Raw genomic sequence first — 21,242 nt, forward strand, 5'->3', positions numbered from 1 at the left:
CTCCGGTGAAGCACTGGTGTTCTGTCCCGCTTTCTATTTATGTGTCTTGATCTGTTTACGTGAGTGATCTCATTTACGGCTCTTTTCTCTCAGAGGTTGTCTTTCAGGGTTGATTCTAATGCTGCTAAGAAGTCCTTTTTGTCGATGTCTCTGTAGTTGTGGTTGCAGTTCATCCCTCTTACCAGGACGTCTTTCCATGTCTGTAAGAGGGATGAACTGCAACTACAGAGACATAGACAAAAATGACTTATTAGTAGCATTAGAATCAAGCCTGAAAGACAATAGACTCACAGAAGAAACCCAGCAGACATCAGACAGACTGTTGCACCAACGCTAAGCAGGACAAAAGAAGGGAACACCCCCGTCACACAAGAAAGGAAAGCCCTTGAAGAACTCAGAAAAGGCAAACATTGTAATCCTACCTGCAAAGGGCGCATGACCATCATCCTCAGCCGAACCCAGTCCACTGAAAAGGCAAACTCACTGCTCTCAGATACCAATACTGACCAACAGGTGGTGATAGACCTGGCTAAACAGCTAGAAAACTGTATCACAACCGAATTGACGAAGCTTCATAAATCTAAAGGACCCTTCACCAACAGCCAGCAAATCAAATGTCATATACAAAATACCCTGCAAGGACTGTAACAAATGCTACATCAGACAGACAGGCAGAAAACTAGCCACCAGGATGCACAAACACCAACTACCCACCATATGACATGACCCACTATCACTATTATCCTTACTTACAGATGAAGAAGGATACCACTTCAACTGGAACAACACGTCCATCCTAGGACATGCTAAACAGAAACAAGCACGGGAATTCCTAAAGGCCTGGCATCCAAACCGGAACTCCATCAATAAACACATCGATTTGACCCCAGTTATCAACCTCTGAGAAAAAGAAACTGAAATGATATCACCCACCTTAACAGATCAAGGCAGATAAATGGACAGAACAGCAGTGCTTACTGGAGGCTCACTGATGATGTTACCTTGCATGGTGATGAAATTTCCGAAAACAAACCTTCCAGCTCAGCAAGCAAAGTTACAACCTGAAACTTAACCTAAGCTGCAAATCTTCTCAAACATTGTCCTCATGAATAGATTTCAGAAAACTAGTATGCAGAAATGGCAGGTAATAAAGAAAGCAAATGGAAATTTTGGTATTTATTGCTAAATGTGTCTATCTCCTCCTCAAATTTACTCGATCTCCCTATATCCACAGTACTCTATGTAAGTGAATTCCACAGATTTACGACCTTTTGAGAGAAGTAATTTCTCCTCTTCTTTGTTTTAAATCTATTACTCCTTATTGTAAAACTAGGCTTTTCGTTCTGGATTGCCCCGTATGAGGGAACATCCTTTCTACATCTCCTTTGTCAATCTTCTTTACTTCAATTATGTCTCCTCTTCTAATCTCCAGACTGAGCAGTTCAGGCCTACACAATCTCTATTTACAGGACAAACCCTTCATCTCTGAAATCAGTCTGGTGAACATCCTCTGAACTGCCTCCAATTCAACTACATCCCTCCTCAAATAAGGGGACCAAAACTATATGCAATCCTTCATATATGGTCTCACTAATGGTTTGTCCAGTTGCAGGAACACTTCCTAATTTATGTTATCTTCTTTTAGCAATAAATGTCAAAATTATATTTACCTTTATTACCAGCTGTACTTGTAGGCTAGTTTTCCTTGATTCATGCATGAGGATACCCAAATCCCTATGCACTAAAGCAATCTGAAGTTTCTCTCCTTCAGGTAATAAGCTGTCTTTCTAATCCTCTGGTCAAAATGGATAACCTCACACTTATTCATGATAAACCACATCTGCCAAATTTTAGCTCATTCACTTAACATCCATATCCATTTGTAAATTTAATATTTCTTCATTGAAACTTATTTTTCCACCTATTTTTGTGTTGTCAACAGATAGTAAAGATATATGTTATTTAACAGATGTAGTATTTACAGTTACATTTTGAATAACGATAATTGAAATTGGGGGAGTTTTACTATTTTAGTTCCCACTCTTGATTTTGGCTGCTCTCTTTTAATCTCTTTGAGATGATGGTGGCATATATCAGGGTATCACGTTGATGTTGTTGCAAATTTTAGAACTTCCTGCATACACTTTATGCATGAAATGTCAATTTGCAACATCTAGCCATCAGTTATTTTTCATCACTTGGCTTGCCAAGCTCTACTGTTTGCAGAGATCCCTCTCAGTAAATGATTCTGTGTTTTGCTGTTGCCATATAAGTGCTTTTTTGAGTACTTCTATCCTTGTTGATCAAATAGAGTGAGTTGGATCTGTATGAAAACAATAAAGGCAATTCATTTTGACTTGAAAATGAAAATGGCCAATGCTTTGTAAATATATCTTTATATTGCAATTTCCCCAGTTCACATTAATTCATTCATGTGTTCTGCAGATCCTCAGTTGATTATCTGCTGATGCTTTATCCTGAGCTGCCTCATCCTGAGGAGCTCCCACTCTCTCTCAACCAAGTCCTAAAATAGCTTTCCTGAATGCTAGCTTTGCCTAAGCTTACCTTAAGCAATTCCCTGTTTTACCAGTTTTAAGTAATCAGGGATTTTTCTTGAAATTCGGTTAGCTGGTGAAATATCTGGTGCCTTTGTACCTTGAGGTTGACAGTCACAGGAAGAATTACATCCCATGAATGTATGGAAAATCGCTTATAGGAAATACTTGCAGTCTCATCAATTAAACTGCAGATTAAAGAGTTAAGATCAATTAGGTTAGATTCCCTACAGTTTGGAAACAGGCCCTTCAGCCCAACCAGTCCACACTGACCCTCCGAAGAGTAACCCACCCAGACCCATTTCCCTCTGACCAATGCACCTCACACTAGGGACAATTTAGCATCACCAATCCACCTGACCTGCACATCTTTGAACAATGGGAGGAAACCGGAGCATCCAGAGAATGTGCAAACTCCATGCAGACAGTTGCCCAAGCCTGGAATCGAACCCGGATCCCTGGCGCTATGAGACTGCAGTGCTAACCACTGAGCCACCGTGTTGCCCCATGGTGGTTTACGGATTGCACCTAAATTGGAAAGGAACTAATATACTGGCAGGGAAATTTGCTAGAACTGCTTGGGAGGATTTAAACTAGTAAGGTGGGGGACGGGACCCAGGGAGATAGTGATGAAAGAGATCGATCTGAGATGGGTACAGCTGAGAACAGAAGTGAGCCAAACAGTCAGGGCAGGTAGCGACAAGGTAGGACTAATAAATTGAGCTGCACTTATTTCAATGCAAGGGGCCTAACAGGGAAGGCAGATGAACTCAGGTCATGGTTAGGAACATGGGACTGGGATTTCATAGCAATTACGGAAACATGGCTCAGGTATGGGCAGGACTGGCAGCTTAATGTTCCAGGATACAAATGCTACAAGAAGGTTAGAAAGGGAAGCAAGAGAGGAGGGGAGCGGCATTTTTGATAAGCAATACAGCTGTGCTGAGGGAGGATATTCCTGGAAATACATCCAAGGAAGTTATTTGGGTGGAACTGAGAAATAGGAAAGGGATGATCACCTTATTGGGATTGTATTATAGACCCCCCAATAGTCAGAGGGAAATTGAGAAAAACTTGTAAGGAGATCTCAGCTATCTGTAAGAATAATAGGGTAGTTATGGTAGAGGATTTTAACTTTCCAAACATCAACTGGGACTGCCATAGTGTTAAATGTTTAGATGGAGAGGAATTTGTTAAGTGCGTACAAGACAATTTTCTATTCAGTATGTGGAAGTACATTCTACAGAAAGTGCAAAACTTGACATACTCTTGGGAAATAAAGCAGGGCAGGTGACTGAGGTGTCAATGGGGGAGCACTTTGGGGCCAGCGACCATAATTCTATTCGTTTTAAAATAGTGATGGAAAAGGATAGAACAGATCTAAAAGTTGAAGTTCTAAATTGGAGAAAGGCCAATTTTGACAGTATTAGGCAAGAACTTTCGAAAGCTGATTGGGGGCAGATGTTCGCAGATAAAGGGGCGGCTGGAAAATGGGAAGCCTTCAGAAATGAGATAACAAGAATCCAGAGAAAGTATATTCCTGTCAGGGTGAAAGGGAAGGCTAGTAGGTATAGGGAATGCTGGATGACTAAAGAAATTGAGGGTTTGGTTAAGAAAAAGAAGGAAGCATATGTCAGGTATAGACTGGAGAGATCAAGTGAATCCTTAGCCGAGTATAAAGAAAGTAGGAATGTACTTAAGAAGGAAATCAGGAGGGCAAAACGGGGACATAAGATTGTGTTGGCAAATACAATTAAGGTGAATCCAAAGGGTTTTTTACAAATATATTAAGGACAAAAGGGTAACTAGGGAGAGAATAGGGCCCCTCAATGATCAGAAAGGCGGCCTTTGTGTGGAGCCACAAAAAATGGGGGAGATACTAAATGAATATTTTGCATCAGTATTTACTGTGGAAAAGGATATGGAAGATCTAGACTGTAGGGAAATAGATGGTGACATCTTGCAAAATGTTCATATTACAGAGGAGGAAGTGCTGGATGCCTTGTCACAGTTAAAGGTGGATAAATCCCCAGGACCTGATCAGGTGCACCCGAGAACTCTGTGGGAAGCTAGAGAAGTGATTGCCGGGCCTCTTGCTGAGATATTTGTATCATCAATAGTCACAGGTGAGGTGCCAGAAGACTGGAGGTTGGCACTGTTTAAGAAGGGCGGTAAAAACATGCCAGGGAACTAAAGACCAGTGAGCCTGACCTCGGTGATGGGCAAGTTGTAGGAGGGAATCCTGAGGGACAGAATGTGCATGTATTTGGAAAGGCAAGGACTGATTTGGAATCGTCAACATGGCTTTGTACATGGGAAATCATGTCTCACAAACTAATTGAGTTGTTTGAAGAAGTAACAAAGAAGATTGATGACGGCAGAGCAGTAGATGTGATCTATAATGACTTCAGTAAGGCGTTCGACAAGGTTCCCCATGAGAGACTGATTAGCAAGGTTAGATCTCATGGAATACAGGGAGAACTAGCCATTTGGATACAGAACTGGCTCAAAGGTAGAAGACAGAGGGTGGTGGTGGAGGGTTGTTTTTTAGACTGGAGGCCTGTGACCAGTGGAGTGCCACAAGGATCAGTGCTGGGCCCTCTACTTTTTGTCATTTACATAAATGATTTGGATGCGAGCATAGGAGGTACAGTTAGTAAGTTTGCAGATGACACCAAAATTGGAGGTGTAGTGGACAGCGAAGTGGGTTACCTCAGATTACAACAGGATCTTGACCAGATGGGCCAATGGGCTGAGAAGTGACAGATGGAGTTTAATTCAGATAAATGCGAGGTGCTGCATTTTGGGAAAGCAAATCATAGCAGGACTTATACACTTAATGGTAAGGACCTAGGGAGTGTTGCTGAACAAAGAGACCTTGGAGTGCAGGTTCATAGCTCCTTGAAAGTGGAGTCGCAGGTAGATAGGATAGTGAAGAAGGCGTTTGGTATGCTTTCCTTTATTGGTCAGAGTATTTAGTACAGGGGTTGGGAGGTCATGTTACGGCTGTACAGGACATTGGTTAGGCCACTGTTGGAGTATTGCGTGCAATTCTGGTCTCCTTCGTATCGGAAAGGTGTTGTGAAACTTGAAAGGATTCCGAAAAGATTTACAAGGATGTTGCCAGGGTTGGAGCATCTGAGCTGCAGGGAAAGGCTGAATAGACTGGAGCTGTTTTCCCTGGAGTGTCAGAGGCTGAGGGGTGACCTTATTGAGGTTTACAAAATTATGAGGGGCATAGATAGGATAAATAGACAAAGTCTTTTCCCTAGGGTCCAGAACTAGAGGACATAGGTTTAGGGTGAGAGGGGAAAGATATAAAAGAGACCTAAGGGGCGACTTTTTCACGCAGAAGGTGGTATGTGTATGGAATGAGCTGCCAAAGGATGTGGTGGAGGCTGGTACAATTGCAGCATTTAAGAGGCATTTGGATGGGTATATGAATAGGAAGGGTTTGGAGGGATATGGGCCGGGTGCTGGCAGGTGGGACTAGATTGGGTTGGGATATTTGGTCGACATGGATGAGTTGGACCGACGGGTCTGTTTCCATGCTGTACATCTCTGTGACTGTATGAGTGATACTTCACTGGTGTTGAGTATCTGTATATTACTGGAACAAAGTTCTTTTCACAGGTTATGTTAAGATTTTTCTAAATTGTTTTATGTAGCTTTGTTATTTCTTTACTGTAACAAACTTGTGTTCTTTTGATAAAAAATACATTGATAACCTTTGGGAGCAAGTTCTATGACTGGCCACCATAGTAGTCAAATTGCAAAAATAATACATATGATTGATGAATCCAGGTTTGACTCAGATTTCCTTGTTCTATATTACTATCAGCTAGGATCTTAACAACTTGGATCCAAGTCTGTGGGGTAGATCATTTTTAAAAAAGTAATAACCACTTATGGGGATATTTCAAAATATTCAGAAGTATATCGACTATAAAAAAAATTGCAATAAGAGGACCCAGAATTCATGCTTAACTTAAGAAATGCATCAGACCTAAGGAAAAAAATGGGGTGACAGATGATTGGGCAGAATATTATAAGAACTGCTGAGACAGTATGAGAGGAAGCTAGTTAGAAATGTTATATAGAAAGGTATATAGAAAGAAGAACAAATGAAGTGAGTGTAGGTCCTTAGTAAAATCAGAAACAGGAATTAACAGTAGATGGTAAGGAAATGTTGATTGAAATGAACAAATATCTTGCTTCAGTCTTCACTTAAAAAAATACAAGAAATATTCTGGAAATTGCTGTAAATCAAGAATCATTGAGGTTTATGGCATGGAAACGGGCCCTGGAGCCCAATTTGTCCATGCTGCCAAGTTTTCACTGTTAAACTCATCCCATTTGCCTGTGTTTGGTCCATATCTCTCCATATCTTTCCCATCCATGTACTTGTCTAAATGTTCCTTAAACAGCAAAATTGTATCCGCCTACACTACCTCTGTTAGCCCGTTCCAGGCACTCAACACACTCTGTGTGAAAAAATTCCTCCTCCGGATCCTTCTGTTCCTCTCCCCTCCTCACCTTAAATCTATACCTTCTACTTTGAGACTCCCCTATTGTGGGGAAAAGCTGTTGGCTAGCTATCTTATCTATGCCTCTCATGATTTTATAGATATCTATAAGGTCACCCCACAGTCTCCTACGCATTAGGGAAAATGTCCCAACCCATCCAACCTCTCCTTATAACTCAAGTCTTCCAGCCCAAGTAGCATCCAAGTAAATCTTTTTGGCACTCTTTCTAGTTTAATAATATCCTTTCTATAGTAGGGTGACCAGAACTGCCCGTAGTACTCTAAATGTGGCCTCACCAACACCTTGTACAGCTGCAACAAGACACTCAACTCCTGTACTCAGTGCTCTGACCAATGAAAGCAATGCCAAAAGCCTTCACCATCGTTTCCAACCGTGACTAAACTTTCAAGGAGCTATGAACCTCTAACCCTAGATCTCTTTATTCTATAACAATCCCCATGGCCCTGCCAGTGACTCTGTAACTCCTGTCCTGATTGACCCACTAGAATGCAACGCCTTGCTTTATCTAAATTAAAGTCCACCTGCCATTCATCAGCCCACTGGCCCAGTTGATCAAGATCTCGCTTATTTACAGATAGCCTTCTTCACTGCCCACTAATCATACCTCCAAAATTCTCATCCAAATAATATATATAAATGATGAATAACAGTGGACCTAGCACTGATCCCTCTGGCACATTGCTAATCACGGTCCACCAATCTGAAAACCAACCCTCTACCACCACCTTCTACCTTCAAGCCAATTTTGTACCCACTTGGCTGGGTCTCCTTGTATCCTGTGCGTTACCTTTGAAAGGCCTTGCTCAAGTTCATGTAGGCAATGTCTACCACACTGCCCTCATCTACTTTCTTGGTTGCCCTTCAAAAATCAACCTTGTGAGACATGATTTCCCATGCACAAATGAGTCTTTACTTCTCCAAATGCCTGCAGACTATTCTCTCAGAATCCCGTTGAACAACTTACCCAACACAGACACAAATTGCTGGAAAAGCTCAGGTTTGGCAGCATCTATGAAGAGAACTCAGAGTTAACGTTTCAGGTTAAATGACCCTTCCTTTGAACGCTGAAATGTTAGTTCTGAGCTTTCTCCAAAGATACTGCCAGACCTGTTGAGCTTTTCCAGCAACTTCTGTTTTTGTTTTACAGCATCTGCAATTCTTTCGGGTTTTACCCAACACAGATGTTAGGCTCATTGGTCTGTAGTTCTCAGGCATATCACTAGAACCTTTTTTAAATAATGGTAAAACATTCGCCACCCTCCAGTCTTTGGGCACTTCACCAAAGATGCAAACTGGAAAGAAGAGAGGAACTTTGTGAAATTAGAGGCACTAAGGAGGTGGGACTCAGCAAACTGATTGAATTGTAAGCTGACACGTTCCAATGTCCTGACTTCAAACTAGGGTCTTTAAAGAAGTAGCTAATGAGGTAGTATTAAATTAGTGTCAATTTGCTAAAAATCCCTAGATTCTGGAAGGGTTCAATCAAACTGGAAAAGAGCAAATATAACTCCTCTTTAAGAAAAGCAGAAGTTTGAAAACTGTTGGTAAGTTTGCTTGACATCTGAAACAAAAACAGCAATTGCTGGAAAAGCACAACAGATCAAGCAGCATCTGTGTAGAGAAATCAGTTCACATTTCAGGTCCAGTGATCCTTCTTCAGAACTGATAGTAGCTGGGAAAATATTGGTTTATATGCAGAAGATGGGATGGGGGAAGGGGATAAGGAGTAAACAATCAGTGGGGATAGAGCCCAAAGAAAGAGAACAGGGAGAAAGTGAGGACTGCAGATGCTAGAAATCAGAGTCAAAAAGTGTGGTGCTGGAAAAACACAGCTGATCAGGTAGCATCTGAGGAGCAGGAGAGCCATTTCTGATTAAGAGCTTATGCTCAAAACGTCGATTCTCTCCTGGTCCTCGGATGCTGCCTGATTGGCTGTGCTTTTCCAGCTCCTCACTTTTTGACAAAGAGAGAGAACAGTTGGCCAGACAAAGGAGTGGATAATGACCTAGCTAGGAGGGTGAATAACTATTAATGAGAAATGTTAGTGGTGAACAATGGGTTGTGTGTTAGAGCAAACTATGTGATTACAAGGCTTGCTGTGTAAGGGGTTGGGGTAAGGATATGGGAGAACTTCAAGCCCTAAAGTTGTGGAACTCTATTGAGATCAGAAGACTGCAGGGTCCCCAAGTAGAAAATGAGGTGCTGTTCTTCCAGCTTGTGCTGAGCTTCACTGGAGCACTGCAGCAAGCCTGAGACAGAGATGTTGATGTGGGACAGTGGCACTTGAAGTGGCAGGCAGTTGGGAGCTCAAAGTTTCATTTGCACATAGAACGTTCGGTGACTGCCTCACAGAACACCTCTTTATGCTATGTTTCCCCAATATAGAGGAGATGACATTGTGAGCAGTAATTGCAGTAGACTAGATTGTGTGAAGTGCAGGTAAATCTCTGCTTCACCTGAAAGGTGTGTTTGGGCTCTTGGATACTGAGGAGGGAGGAAGTAAACAGATAAGTGTTACACCTTTTACAGTTGTAGGTAAAGGTGCTGTAGGATTGGGTTGGAAGTGAAGATGTGGAAGTGCCGGTGTTGGACTGGAATGGATAAAGTTTAAAAATCACACAACACCAAGTTATAGTCCAACAGGTTTATTTGAAAGTACAAGCTTTCAGAGCCCTGCTCCTTCCTCAGGTAGCTAGTGTGGCAGGATCATAGGACGCAGAGTTTATAATAAAAGATCAAAGTGCCAAACAATTGCAATGTTTTGAACAAACCTGGATTGCTGTTAAGTCTTTAATCGCTTAGAATGGGGATACAGGTTTCAATTGAATGTAAATTTAGAATGTAGATTTTAACAAGATAAGAAAAGGTGACGTCTCAGTTCAGACAATACATTAAAGGTGTCAGGTTGAAGTCTGTCTGTATCCCAACCTTGAGTCAGACTGGTTCTACTTCCAAAGTAGGAATTTATGAAGTGTCACATGGACTGCCTGCCTGTGGATTGAGTGCTTTTTGAACAAAAACAAATGTATCTGCAAATGCAAAATCACCCCATAGACTTAATTGTGTGTGTGCATGTATGTGTATGTGAGAGAGAGAGAGTGTGTGTGTGTGTGTATAAAAAAGTGGGGTCATCTGTAGTTTGACATGAACCCAAGATCCCAGTTGAGGCCATTGAACTTGGCTATGAGCCTCTGCTTGGCAATTCTGTGTTGTTGCATATCTCGAAAACTGCCTTGGAGGGCGGTCACCTGAAGGTCCGAGGCAAAAGTGAGGACTGCAGATGTTGGAAACCAGAGTTTAGACCAGAGTGGTGCTGGAAAAGCACAGCAGGTCAGGCAGCATCCGAGGAGCAGGAAAATTGACATTTCGGGCAAAAGTCCTTCATCAGGAATGAAGATCGGAGGCTGAATGTCTTCCAAGGCCTTCAAGATTATGTAACAATGCCAAGTTTCCTAACAGAAGCTGATAGCCAAATTTGGTATCCATTTGCCTCAACTGGGATCTTAAGTTCATGTCACACAGATGACCCCACTGCACTATACACACACACACATTCACGCACAAGCACATGTACACATACACTCTTACACATGATCACACTGACACTCACACAGACCCTCTGTCATACACACATGCTCTCTCTCTCTCTCTCTCTTTCACACACACAAGCATGTACTCCGTCACACTCGTGAACACACTCTTTCACATGCACACACACGTTCTCACACTGTCTCCCATGTGAAAACACACACACACACTCACTTACTCTCTTTTTCTCTACCTCACATGCATGCACACACACATTTAAGTCTATCGGATGATTTTGCATTTGCAGATACATTCTTTTTTGTTCAGAAAGTGCACAATCTGTAGGCATTGAGTCCATGTGATATTTTATAAATTCCTACTTTAGAAATAGAACCAGTCTGACTCAAGGTTGGGATATAGACAGACGTAAATTATCTCATGACTGTCACTTGAAAGAAGTTCTGGAATTTGCATAATAATGAATGGAAACCTGCAACCCATTCTAAGTGATTAAAGATTTAACAGTAATCTAGATTTGTTCAATACATAGCAAAAGATCAAAGTGCCATACAAATGGTGCAATGAATTCTGCATCCTATGATCCTACCCCACTAGCTACCTGAGGAAGAAGCAGCACTCTGAAAGCTTGTACTTTCAAATAAACCTGTTGGACTGTAACCTGGTGTTGTGTAATTTTTAACTTTGGAAGGGAATGAAGAGTGGGCCAGTATGTCCCAGAGGGAACGGTACCTCTGGAAGGCTGACAATGTCTGGGTAATGGCTCTTGGAGACTGCAGAAATAGCAGCTAATAATCCTCTGGATGTTGATGTAGTGGCATGGAAGGCAAAGACAAGGGGGACCCTGTTGTTGTTGCAGGAGGGAAGGCAGTAGGTGAGGGCCGAAGTGTGAGAGATGGGTTGGACCCTGTCAACAACAGTGCTGGAGAATCCTTGGTTGAGGAAAAAAGTGGATGTTTCGGAGGCTCCCTTGACAAAGTTGACATTATCAGAATAGATGCGATGGAACTGGGAGAATGGAATAGGTTCTTTACAGGGAACAGGTTGTGAGGAAGGTAACTGTGGAAGTTGGTGGGTTTATAAGTGGATATTGATGGTCAGCCTATCCCCAGAAATGGAAACAGATGTCAAGGAAGTGAAGGGAGGAGTCAAAAATAGACCAAGTGCAAGTGAGGCCGGAGTGGAAAATGGAAGCAAAATCGCTAAACGTTTCCAATTCCGGATGAGAGAGGGAAGCAGCACTGATGATGTCATCGATATTCCAGAGAAAGAGTTGTAGAATAGGACTGGAGCAAGGAATGTTCGATGTACCCAAAGAGATAGACATAACTGGAGCCCATGTGTGTACCCATGGCTATCCCTCTTACCTGAAGAAAATGTGAGGAGTTAAAAGAGAAGTTGTTCAGGGTGAGGATGAGCTTTGCCAGGTGGTGGCTGATGGCGGATGGGAATGATTCAGGCCTTTGTTCCAGAAAGATGTTCTGGTGGGGAATGAATGTGTAAAGGGAACCCCATCCCCATAATTGCGAGTCACCCAGTGGATATGTTCCAGTGTTGAGTGGTGCCATTTAAGATACTTGAACATTCTGAACTTAATTGTTTTCTGAATAGGTTTAGGATGTTTTTGGAATGTTTTGAAGAATCTAATCAATACTTTGTTCATGCATTTTTAGCTAATTAAATGACATTTAGAATTGTTTTATTTTTTAGGAATTCAACGGAAGATAGAATACATTCAGAAGTTGCATGTGGGTTCTATTATCATTATCCCCTTTAACAGCTATAAGGCTAACTCAACTGGTTTGGCATTTAATGAAAGATTTGGCCATATCCAGGACTTAAAATCACTGTTAAAAACAGCTGCAAGATCTGGTATGACTCTGTCTTGTATATATTTTATGATATTTCTGTCAAGATTTCACACTTTTTCATGACTCATATTCTTATTATTGCTTGATGCTTTTTTTTATTTTCTAGATATTAAGGTCATTCTTGATCTTACTCCAAATCCTGCATTAATTGATGAGTACTTTTGGGCTGACATTGACTTCCGTGATGGTGACACGCTGGAGAGGTTATTGGTAAAAAGGAAAGACATTGTTTATGAAATTATGTTGTACTAATGTTACAACCCCTATGGAAACTGACTTTTTAAAATATTCAGACTTCCTGTTATTAGCTGAAAGAATGACATGTCAAGTTGTCATGTTTTTAAAAAACTATTTTTGTGATATAGAAGAAATACTGTTGACCAAACACACTTATTTTTGCAGGAACTTGTACATTAAACTATAGAAAGTGATGTTCCTCTTTTATGTGTATCACCCATCACAACATCCAAGAATTTCGGTCTTTATAGCAAATAGTCTACAATTGTGTCCAGCATCCAGTGGAATCCTGTATCCCCTTTTTTGCCTAGTAGTAACATGGAGACACTTTCATTAAATTTATCACTGACAGTAGAGCCTGTTCTGATAATTGTTCTTTCCCCAGTCTTGTCAAGATGAATCTTCCAGAATTCTGAGATGGCTGAGGGTTGAGTTCTTCTACATCCAGTTAGAGTACTTACAAAGCCAAGTGGCCTCTGCGCTCTGACCATATTATCAAATGATTTATAGAAAAGCCTGTAACCTGATCACAAAAGTGAGTTCCTCTGCCCTCTCCCACATGGTAGAATCCACTTTCCCTGATATGGCAAGAATAATGGCTAGGGTGATGAGAAGGGTGAAAATTAGAAAAATAAAATGCCCAAAGTTCAAAAATATTTTCCTCAAGCCTTAAATAACTACATCAGAACCTTTCCTTAGGCAGTGGTTACTTTTAGTTTTCATGCATTTTCATCTCATTAAAGCCTGTTTATATCATCCTTCCAATTCTTCTCTCTTCTCCATTGAGAAACTAGAGAAGAGTTGTCTCCTGTGAGTGAGCAGGAAGGGTTACTTGTTTGAGAGTGAAGGATGGTATGATCCTTTGAGTGGATATTATGCATCCAACAGTGAGAATTGTAGTCCATCATCCTTTGTGAGAAACATACACCATGGCTGAATTCAGAGTGAGTATGAGTCCTTAGGTGAAGTAGCAGAGACAAGGTAGTGGTGCTTCCAGTTGCAGAGCACAGAAGGTCATTGACCTTCTCTAGGACATCCCAAATCACTTGGAACACAGCACTTATTTGGCCTGCAATTTTAGTCCAGGCTGGTTGGGTTTGTTGGCACAATTTATTTGGTGATCCAGCAACACTTCAATGGTCAAGGTATAGAAATGAGGAACTAGGTTGTCTCTCCTCCAAAACATTTTCAGGGTTAGGTGATGGCTCTTGGTGTGCAGTGTGATGCCACATACTTTGACTGTAAATTGGAAAATTCAACCCATTAACTTACATTTAGGTTGAAGTATACATAACTATCTTTAACTCCAATTTTCTTTCATCTTGGAAGTAAGTGGGCAGTTTACATCACAATAATTTACAACCCAATATCTTCAACACTCTTCTGGACTTTGGGAGCCACAAGGTGGAATCTTCCCAGCCGCAGAATTACATGGGTCATGGTAAGAAAGTTGGGAAATATCGGGTGAGATTTCAATCAAGGATTTAACGTCAAGACCTATTTACCAACAAATATTGGACAGCAAAATGAAATTTTTGCTAGTGAATCGAGAGAGGCCTATTTGCAGGGACTACCATTTATTATTGCTTCATTACTTGCCTCATTAATATGCAGTTACCCATTCTTCTACTTGCTAGTACAAACTAGACACCCAGAATTTTCGACATAACCATCGCGCAGTTACCTAAAGATTCCAGCCCACAGGTTGTGACTCTGTCCCATCTTGGACATGCAATTCCATATTTTGGAACATTCCATGAATCTTCACATTTGACATGAACCAGCCTCCCTGCATTATCTTGGCACACCCCTGATATTGACACTTTCTGCACAGGGATAACTTCCCATTTCATGGAATGGTCCAGGCTACCTATTTCATTGCTCGCTTTCTTAATGGTGACTCAGTTTGCGCCTACTTTGACACTCTCAGCATCCCTGCTTTGCCTTTACTTTGCCTTGCTTTTTCATGCTTTGTCCCCTCAGCCCACAGTACTTTTGTCTTTCTCTATTGTTCAGCACATAGACAAAAGCCGGGAAGCTACTCATGGTTGTAGCAAACATCTGTCTAGGATATATTACTGTATGACACTGTGCTATATCAGTTTCATGTAAATATCAAACATGCCAAGCGGTATTACCACTAGACTAATAATCCTGAAAGTCAGCTCACAGCAGATAATGCAATTTTAATTCAATAAAAGAATCTGGAGTTAAGAATCTAATGGTGAAGATGAAACCATTGTCAATTGTCAGAAAAAAAAACTGTTAACTAATGGCATATATGTGATTCCAGCTGCACAGCAATGTGGTTGACTTTCAATTGCCCTCCGAAATGGCCTAGCAAGCCATTCAATTGTATTAATCATTACAAAGTTACAAAGAAATGAAACCAGACAGACCACATAGCGTCTGCCTAGGTACTGGAAAAGACGATGGCAGAAACGGGCCTGTTGACCCTGCAAAGCCCTCCCTAGGAACAGCTGGTGAGTTGGTGCCAAAATTGGGAGAGCTTGTTAAGTCACAGACTTGTTAAGTAACAGCCTGAAATAGTCAAACTCTCAGCATCATATCGACAATGGCCCAGACATCACCATCCCTGGATACATCCTATCCAACTGGCAGGATAGGCCTAGCAGATGTGGCAGCACAATGGTATACAGTTGCCCTGGGAATCTTCGACATTGATTCCAGACCGCATGAAACCTCATGGCTTTAGGTTAAACATGGGCAAGGAATCCTCTTGCTGAATACCATGTACAGCCCTCCTTTGACTGACAAATCAATATTCTTCCATGTTGAGCAATACTTGGAGAAAGTACTGAGGGTGGCATGGGTGCAAAACATACTCTGAGGGATTTCAACGTCCACCAACAAGAGCAGCTTTGCAGCAGTACTACTGATCAAGTTGGTCAGGTCCTAAAGGTCAAAAGCAGGTGGTGAGGGAACCAACAAGAGGAGAAAGCATACTGGACCTCATCCTTATCAATCTGTCAGCTTTGATGCATCTATCCATAACAGTATTGCTTAGAGTGACCATTGCACAGTCCTTCTAGAGACAAAGTCCTGCCTTCACATTTGAGGATAACCTCCATTGCCATGCGAAATGGGACAGACCTCCAACAGATCTAGCAATTCAAGATGGGTCATCCATTAGATGGTGTCAGCCATCAATAGTAGCGATATTGTACTCCAATACAATCTTCAACGCCATGGTCTGGCGATATCCCTTACTCAACCATTAACATCAAGCCAGCCAGAGAAAGCGAGGACTGCAGATGCTAAAGATCAAAGTCAAGAGGGTGGTGCTGGAAACGCATAGCATGTCAGGCAGCATCCAAGGAGCAGGAAAATCAACATTTCAGGCAAAGGCCCTTCATCAGCAATGAGGCTTGTGGGCCGGAGGTCTGAGAGACAAATGGGAGGGGTTGCGGCTGGGGGGTAGGTAGCTGAGAATGTGATAGGAACATGAAGGTGGGGGGGGAGAGAGCAAGATGAAAGTTCAGAGAGAAGGGTAGAGTGGATAAGTGGGAAGGAAGATGTACAGGTCAAGAGGGCGGTGCCGAGTTGAAGTCTTGAGACTTGGATAAGTGAGGGGAGAGGAAATGACAAAACTGAAATCTACAGTGATCCCGTGTGGTTGCAGGGTCCCAAGGCGGTAGATGAGGCATTCTTCTTTCAGGCGTTGAGCTGTTAGGGTTTGATGGTAGAGGAGGCCCAGGACCTGCATGTCCTTGGTGGAGTGGGAAGGGGAATTTAAAGTATTCAGCCGCTCGGTGGTGGGGTTGGTTGGTGCGGGTGTCCCAGAGATATTCTCTGAAACAATCTTCAAGTTGGCATCCTGTCTCCCCAATGTAGTGGAGACCACATCGGGTGCAGCAGATGACATGTGGAAGTACAGATGGTATTCTGTGCCATCTTCCTTCCTATCTGCTCCATTCTCTTCTCCGACCTATCATCCTTCCTCCCCGCTACCTTCATCTACCTATCACATTTCCAGCTACCTTTCCCCTCAGCCCCACCTCCCCAAGCATTGATCTCTCAGCTCCTCCCCCCCCAAGCCTCATTCCTGATTGGATTAGATTCCCTACAGTATAGAAACAGGCCCTTTGGCCCAACAAGTCCACACCAACCCTCCGAAGAGTGATCCACCCAGACTAATTTCCCTACCCTATATTTACCCCTGACTAATGTACCTAACACTATGGGCAATTTAGCATGGCCATTTCATCTAACCTGCACATCCTTGGATTGTGGGAAAAAATCTACACAGACATTGGGAGAATGTGCAACGGTGGGAATTGAACCCGGGTCCCAAGTGCTGTGAGGCAGCAGTGTTAACTGCTGAGCTTCCGTGCCGCTCCATTGATGTGCTTATGCCCAAAATGTTGATTCTCCTATTCCTCCAATGCTGCCTGACCTGCTGTGCTTTTCCAGCAGCACACTCTCATCAAGCCAGGAGATCAACCCTGGTTAAATGGAAAGAGTGGAGGAGGGCATGCCAGGAGCACTGCCTGGCAGTCCTAAACTGCAGGTGTCGACCTAGTGAAGCTACTAAGTAGGACTGCTTGCATACCAAATAGCATAAGCAGCAAGTGATAGATAGAGCTAAGCAATCCCACAACCAATGGATCAGATTTAAGCTCTGCAGTCCTGCCACATCTAGTCATGAATGGTGGTGGACAATTAAACAACTCACTGGAGGAGCAGGCTCTACAAAATATCCCCATCCTCAGTGACGCAAGAGCCCAACATACCAGTGCAAAAGATAAGGCGAATCATTTGAAGTAATTTTCAGTCAGAAGTGTTAAGTGGGCGATCCATTGCAGCCTCCTCCAGTGGTCCCCAGTATTAGTCTTGAACTTGGGGTAGCACAGTGGCTCAGTGGTTAGCACCGCTGCCTCACAGCACCAGGGACCTAGGTTCGATTCCAGCCTCAGGGAAACTGTGTGGAGTTTGCATATTCTCTCTGTGTCTGTGTGGGTTTCCTCCAGGTGTACCCATTTCCTCCCACAGTCCAAAGATGTGGACTAACACTGCTAAGCATAGTGTTAGGTGCATTAGTCAGAGGGAAATTGGTCTGGATGGGTTAGACTTCGAAGGGTCAGTGTGCACTTGTTGGGCCAAAGGGCCTGTTTCCATACTGCAGGGGAATCTAATCTAATTTGATTAATCCAAATGATATCAAGAAATTCCCTGCCCAGTGAAGCAGTTGAGGCTATCTCATTGAATGTTTTTAAGGCAAAGATAGATTTTTTGAACAGTAAAGGAATTAATGGTTATGGTGAGTGGGCGGGTAAGTGAAACTGAGTCGATATAAAGATAAGCCATGATCTTATTGAATGACAGAGCAGACTCATGGAGCCAGATGGTCTAGGCTTGCTCTTATTTCTTACATTCTTATGAAACAGTTGGAGGCACTGCATAATGCAAACGCTATGACACTGATAACGTTCTGGCAATAGTTCTGAAGACTTGTGCTACAGAACTGACCACTCCCCAAACTAAGCTCTTCCAGTACAGTTACAACAGTGGCATCTATTCAACACATTGGAAAATTGCCCAGGTATGTCGTGTATATAAAAATCAGGACAAATCCAAACAAGCCAAATTTGGCCCCATCAGTCTACTCTCCATCATCAGTAAAATTATGGAAGGTGTCATCGATAGTGCTGTCAAGCAACATCTCAGCAATAATCTGCTCAGTGATGACCAGTTCATGTTTTGCCAGGGCCAAACTCAACTCCTGACCTTAGTACAGCCTTGGTTCAAATATGAGCAAAAGAGCTGAGTTCTAGTAGTGAAGTGAGAGTGACAGCCCTTGATGTCAAGGTTGCATCAAGGTGCCTGAGCAAAGCTGGAATCAAAGGGCATGCTCTTTGCCGATTGGAGTCATACCTGCATAGGAAGATGGGTTGTGGTTGTTGGAGGTCAATCATTTCAATGCCAGGATATCTCTGCAGGAGTTCCTCAGGTAGTGTCCAAGGCTCAACCATCTTCAGCTGCTTCACCAGTGACCTTCATGGGATGTTTGTGCAAACATCAGCAATGTTCAGCATCATTTGTGAACTCCTTATATACTGAAGCAGTCCATGTTCAAATATGGAGATGCTGGTATTGGACTGGGATAGACAAAGTCAGAGGTCACATGACACCAGGTTATAGTTCAGCAGATTTATTTGAAATTGCAAGTTTTCAGAGTGCTGCTCCTTCAGGTGAAGTTAGGCGCACTCTGAAAGCTTGTGATTACACATAAGCTTGTTGGACAATAATTTGGTGTAGTGTGACTTCTGACCATCTGCAAATGCAACAAGATCTGGTCTGTATCCAGGCTTGGGCTGAAGTGTCAAGTCACATTTGCACTGAATCAAAGCCAGGTGATGACCATCACCAATAAGGAACAATCTAACTGCCGCCCCTTGACATTCAAGGGTGTTACCGTAACTGAATCCCTCACATCGACATCCTTGAGATTACTAATGAACAGAAACTCGACTGGAAACATCACATAAACACATTGCTACAAAAGCAGGGCAGAGGCTAGGAATGCTGTAGCAAGTAACTCACCTCCTGAACCCCCAAAGCCTATCCATCATCTACAAGACACAAGTCAGGAGTGTGGTGGAATACGCCCCACCTCTCTGGATGGATGTAGCTCCAGCAACACACAAGAAGCTTGACACCTTCCTGGACGAAGCAGCCCGTAAGATTGGCATCAAATTCATAAACATCCACTCCATCCACCCCTGATGGTCAATAGCAGCAGTGTGTGCTATCTACAAGATGCACTGCAGAAATTCACCAAAGATCCTCAGATGGCACCTTGCAAACTCCCAATCATTTCCATCTAGAAGGATAAGGCAGCACTGCTTGCAAGTTCCCCTTCAAGCCATTTGCCATTCTGACTTGGAAATATATCACCATTCCTTCACTTCCACTGGATGAAACTCCTGAAACTCCCTTCTAAATGGCATTCTGATTCAACCCACAGTAGGTGGGCTGCAACTGTTCAAGACAGCAGCTCACCATCTCAAGGGCAACTAGGGACAGACAATTTTTTTAAAAAACTGGTCAGCCAGCGACATTCACATCCCATGAATGAATACATAAAGAAACAATTAGCATATGTATCAACTGACTAGTCATGTCACATGTCTAAGAGGAATAGCCCTTTATCAAGTTAAGGGAGGCACCCTGCAGTAAAGGTATCTGCAGTCAGTCAAGTGCAGTTTTGATACTAATTCAGGGACTTGAGCAGTCAAACAACTACTGAGGGTGGATAGGGTCTGGGCTCTGTAGCTCCACAACCTAGGGTGAGAGCCACCAGTTTTCCCTGTGCATCCAGTGCAACCAGTCTAAGGAGTTTGGGAAGACCATCAAGCAGCTGTGCAGATATTAGTCAATGGTCAGGTTTGAGTTTCTTTTGGGTCTGTCTGTCTAAGTCACTCAAGAAAAACCATCCCTTAAAAGTTGAGGAGTTATCTGGTCCAATCGCTAGAGAATTTATTTGTGCAAATTGGAGGAAGTATGCTGGGATGCAGAGAGGATTACTGTTGTGGAGGGAGACAACTCAGTATATGTTGGAGCATTAAAGGGAAAGGAATAATGCAGGAGAGGGAATCATCAACAGTCAGTGATACCCTGGCTTGCTTGGGGTGCAGTACATGATTAGCACTGACATGATGATTTGATATGTCTCTCTACCTCTTAGCCCCAGACATTTTTTTAGTTCACTTGTGAGATGTGGGTGTCACTGGCTAGCCAGCATTTATTGCCTGTCTCCACCTTCTCAAGGGCAACTAGGGACAGGCAATAAATGCTGGCCAGCCAGGACCAACCACATGCCATAAATCAATAATAAGTGTCTGGGATCAAAGGAGGTAGAGAGGAGCTTTGTATAATGGGGAGATAAAGACTTTAGTGGACAATTTGGGAAAGTTCAAAGCTTATGGGGAGATGGGAGGGCTACCAAGAAAAAAATGTGTGCATTTTGGGGTTATACTAATAGTAAAAGGCTGAGCCTGAGACACCTGAGGACTGCCTAATTTTTATTCCAATGTCTTTAAGTAACAAAATTAAAAATCAGGCAACACCATGTTATAGTCCTACAGATTTATTTGGTAGCACTAACTTTCAAAGCGCTGCTCCTTCATCAGGTAGCTGTGGAGCGGGACCATAAGACAATTTATAGCAAAAGATTACAGAAGTCATGCAAGTTAAATGATAAATTGAACAAACCTAGATTACTGCTAAGTCTTTCTTTCATCTTTTAGAATGGATTGCAGGTTTCAGTTCATTAATATATAAATATCAGAACTTCTTTTCAGTCACATTCTTGAGATAACATAAGGTTTTATTAAAAAAGTGATATCTCAGCTCAGACAATGCACTAAAGGTGTGAGATTAGAGTCTGTCTGTACCCCAATCTTGAGTCAGACTGGTTCTATTTCCAAAATGGAATTTTCAATATATTGTATGGATTGATTGC

General features: G+C 42.4%; 1 protein-coding gene across 1 annotated transcript in view; it reads left to right on the forward strand.

Moving 5' to 3' along the window:
* The window catches only part of LOC140482896 (4F2 cell-surface antigen heavy chain-like), a 54,303-nt gene extending 41,069 nt beyond the window's left edge, over positions 1–13,234 (forward strand). Inside the window, exons 2-3 of the mRNA XM_072580623.1 lie at positions 12,360–12,521; positions 12,627–13,234. Of these exons, the coding sequence (XP_072436724.1) occupies positions 12,360–12,521; positions 12,627–12,772 (308 nt within the window). The 3' untranslated portion in view covers positions 12,773–13,234. The remainder of the gene's footprint in view (positions 1–12,359; positions 12,522–12,626) is intronic.
* The last annotated feature ends 8,008 nt before the right edge of the window (positions 13,235–21,242 follow it).

The sequence above is a fragment of the Chiloscyllium punctatum genome, chromosome 11 (assembly GCF_047496795.1).
Source record: "Chiloscyllium punctatum isolate Juve2018m chromosome 11, sChiPun1.3, whole genome shotgun sequence".
Lineage (NCBI taxonomy): Eukaryota > Metazoa > Chordata > Chondrichthyes > Orectolobiformes > Hemiscylliidae > Chiloscyllium > Chiloscyllium punctatum.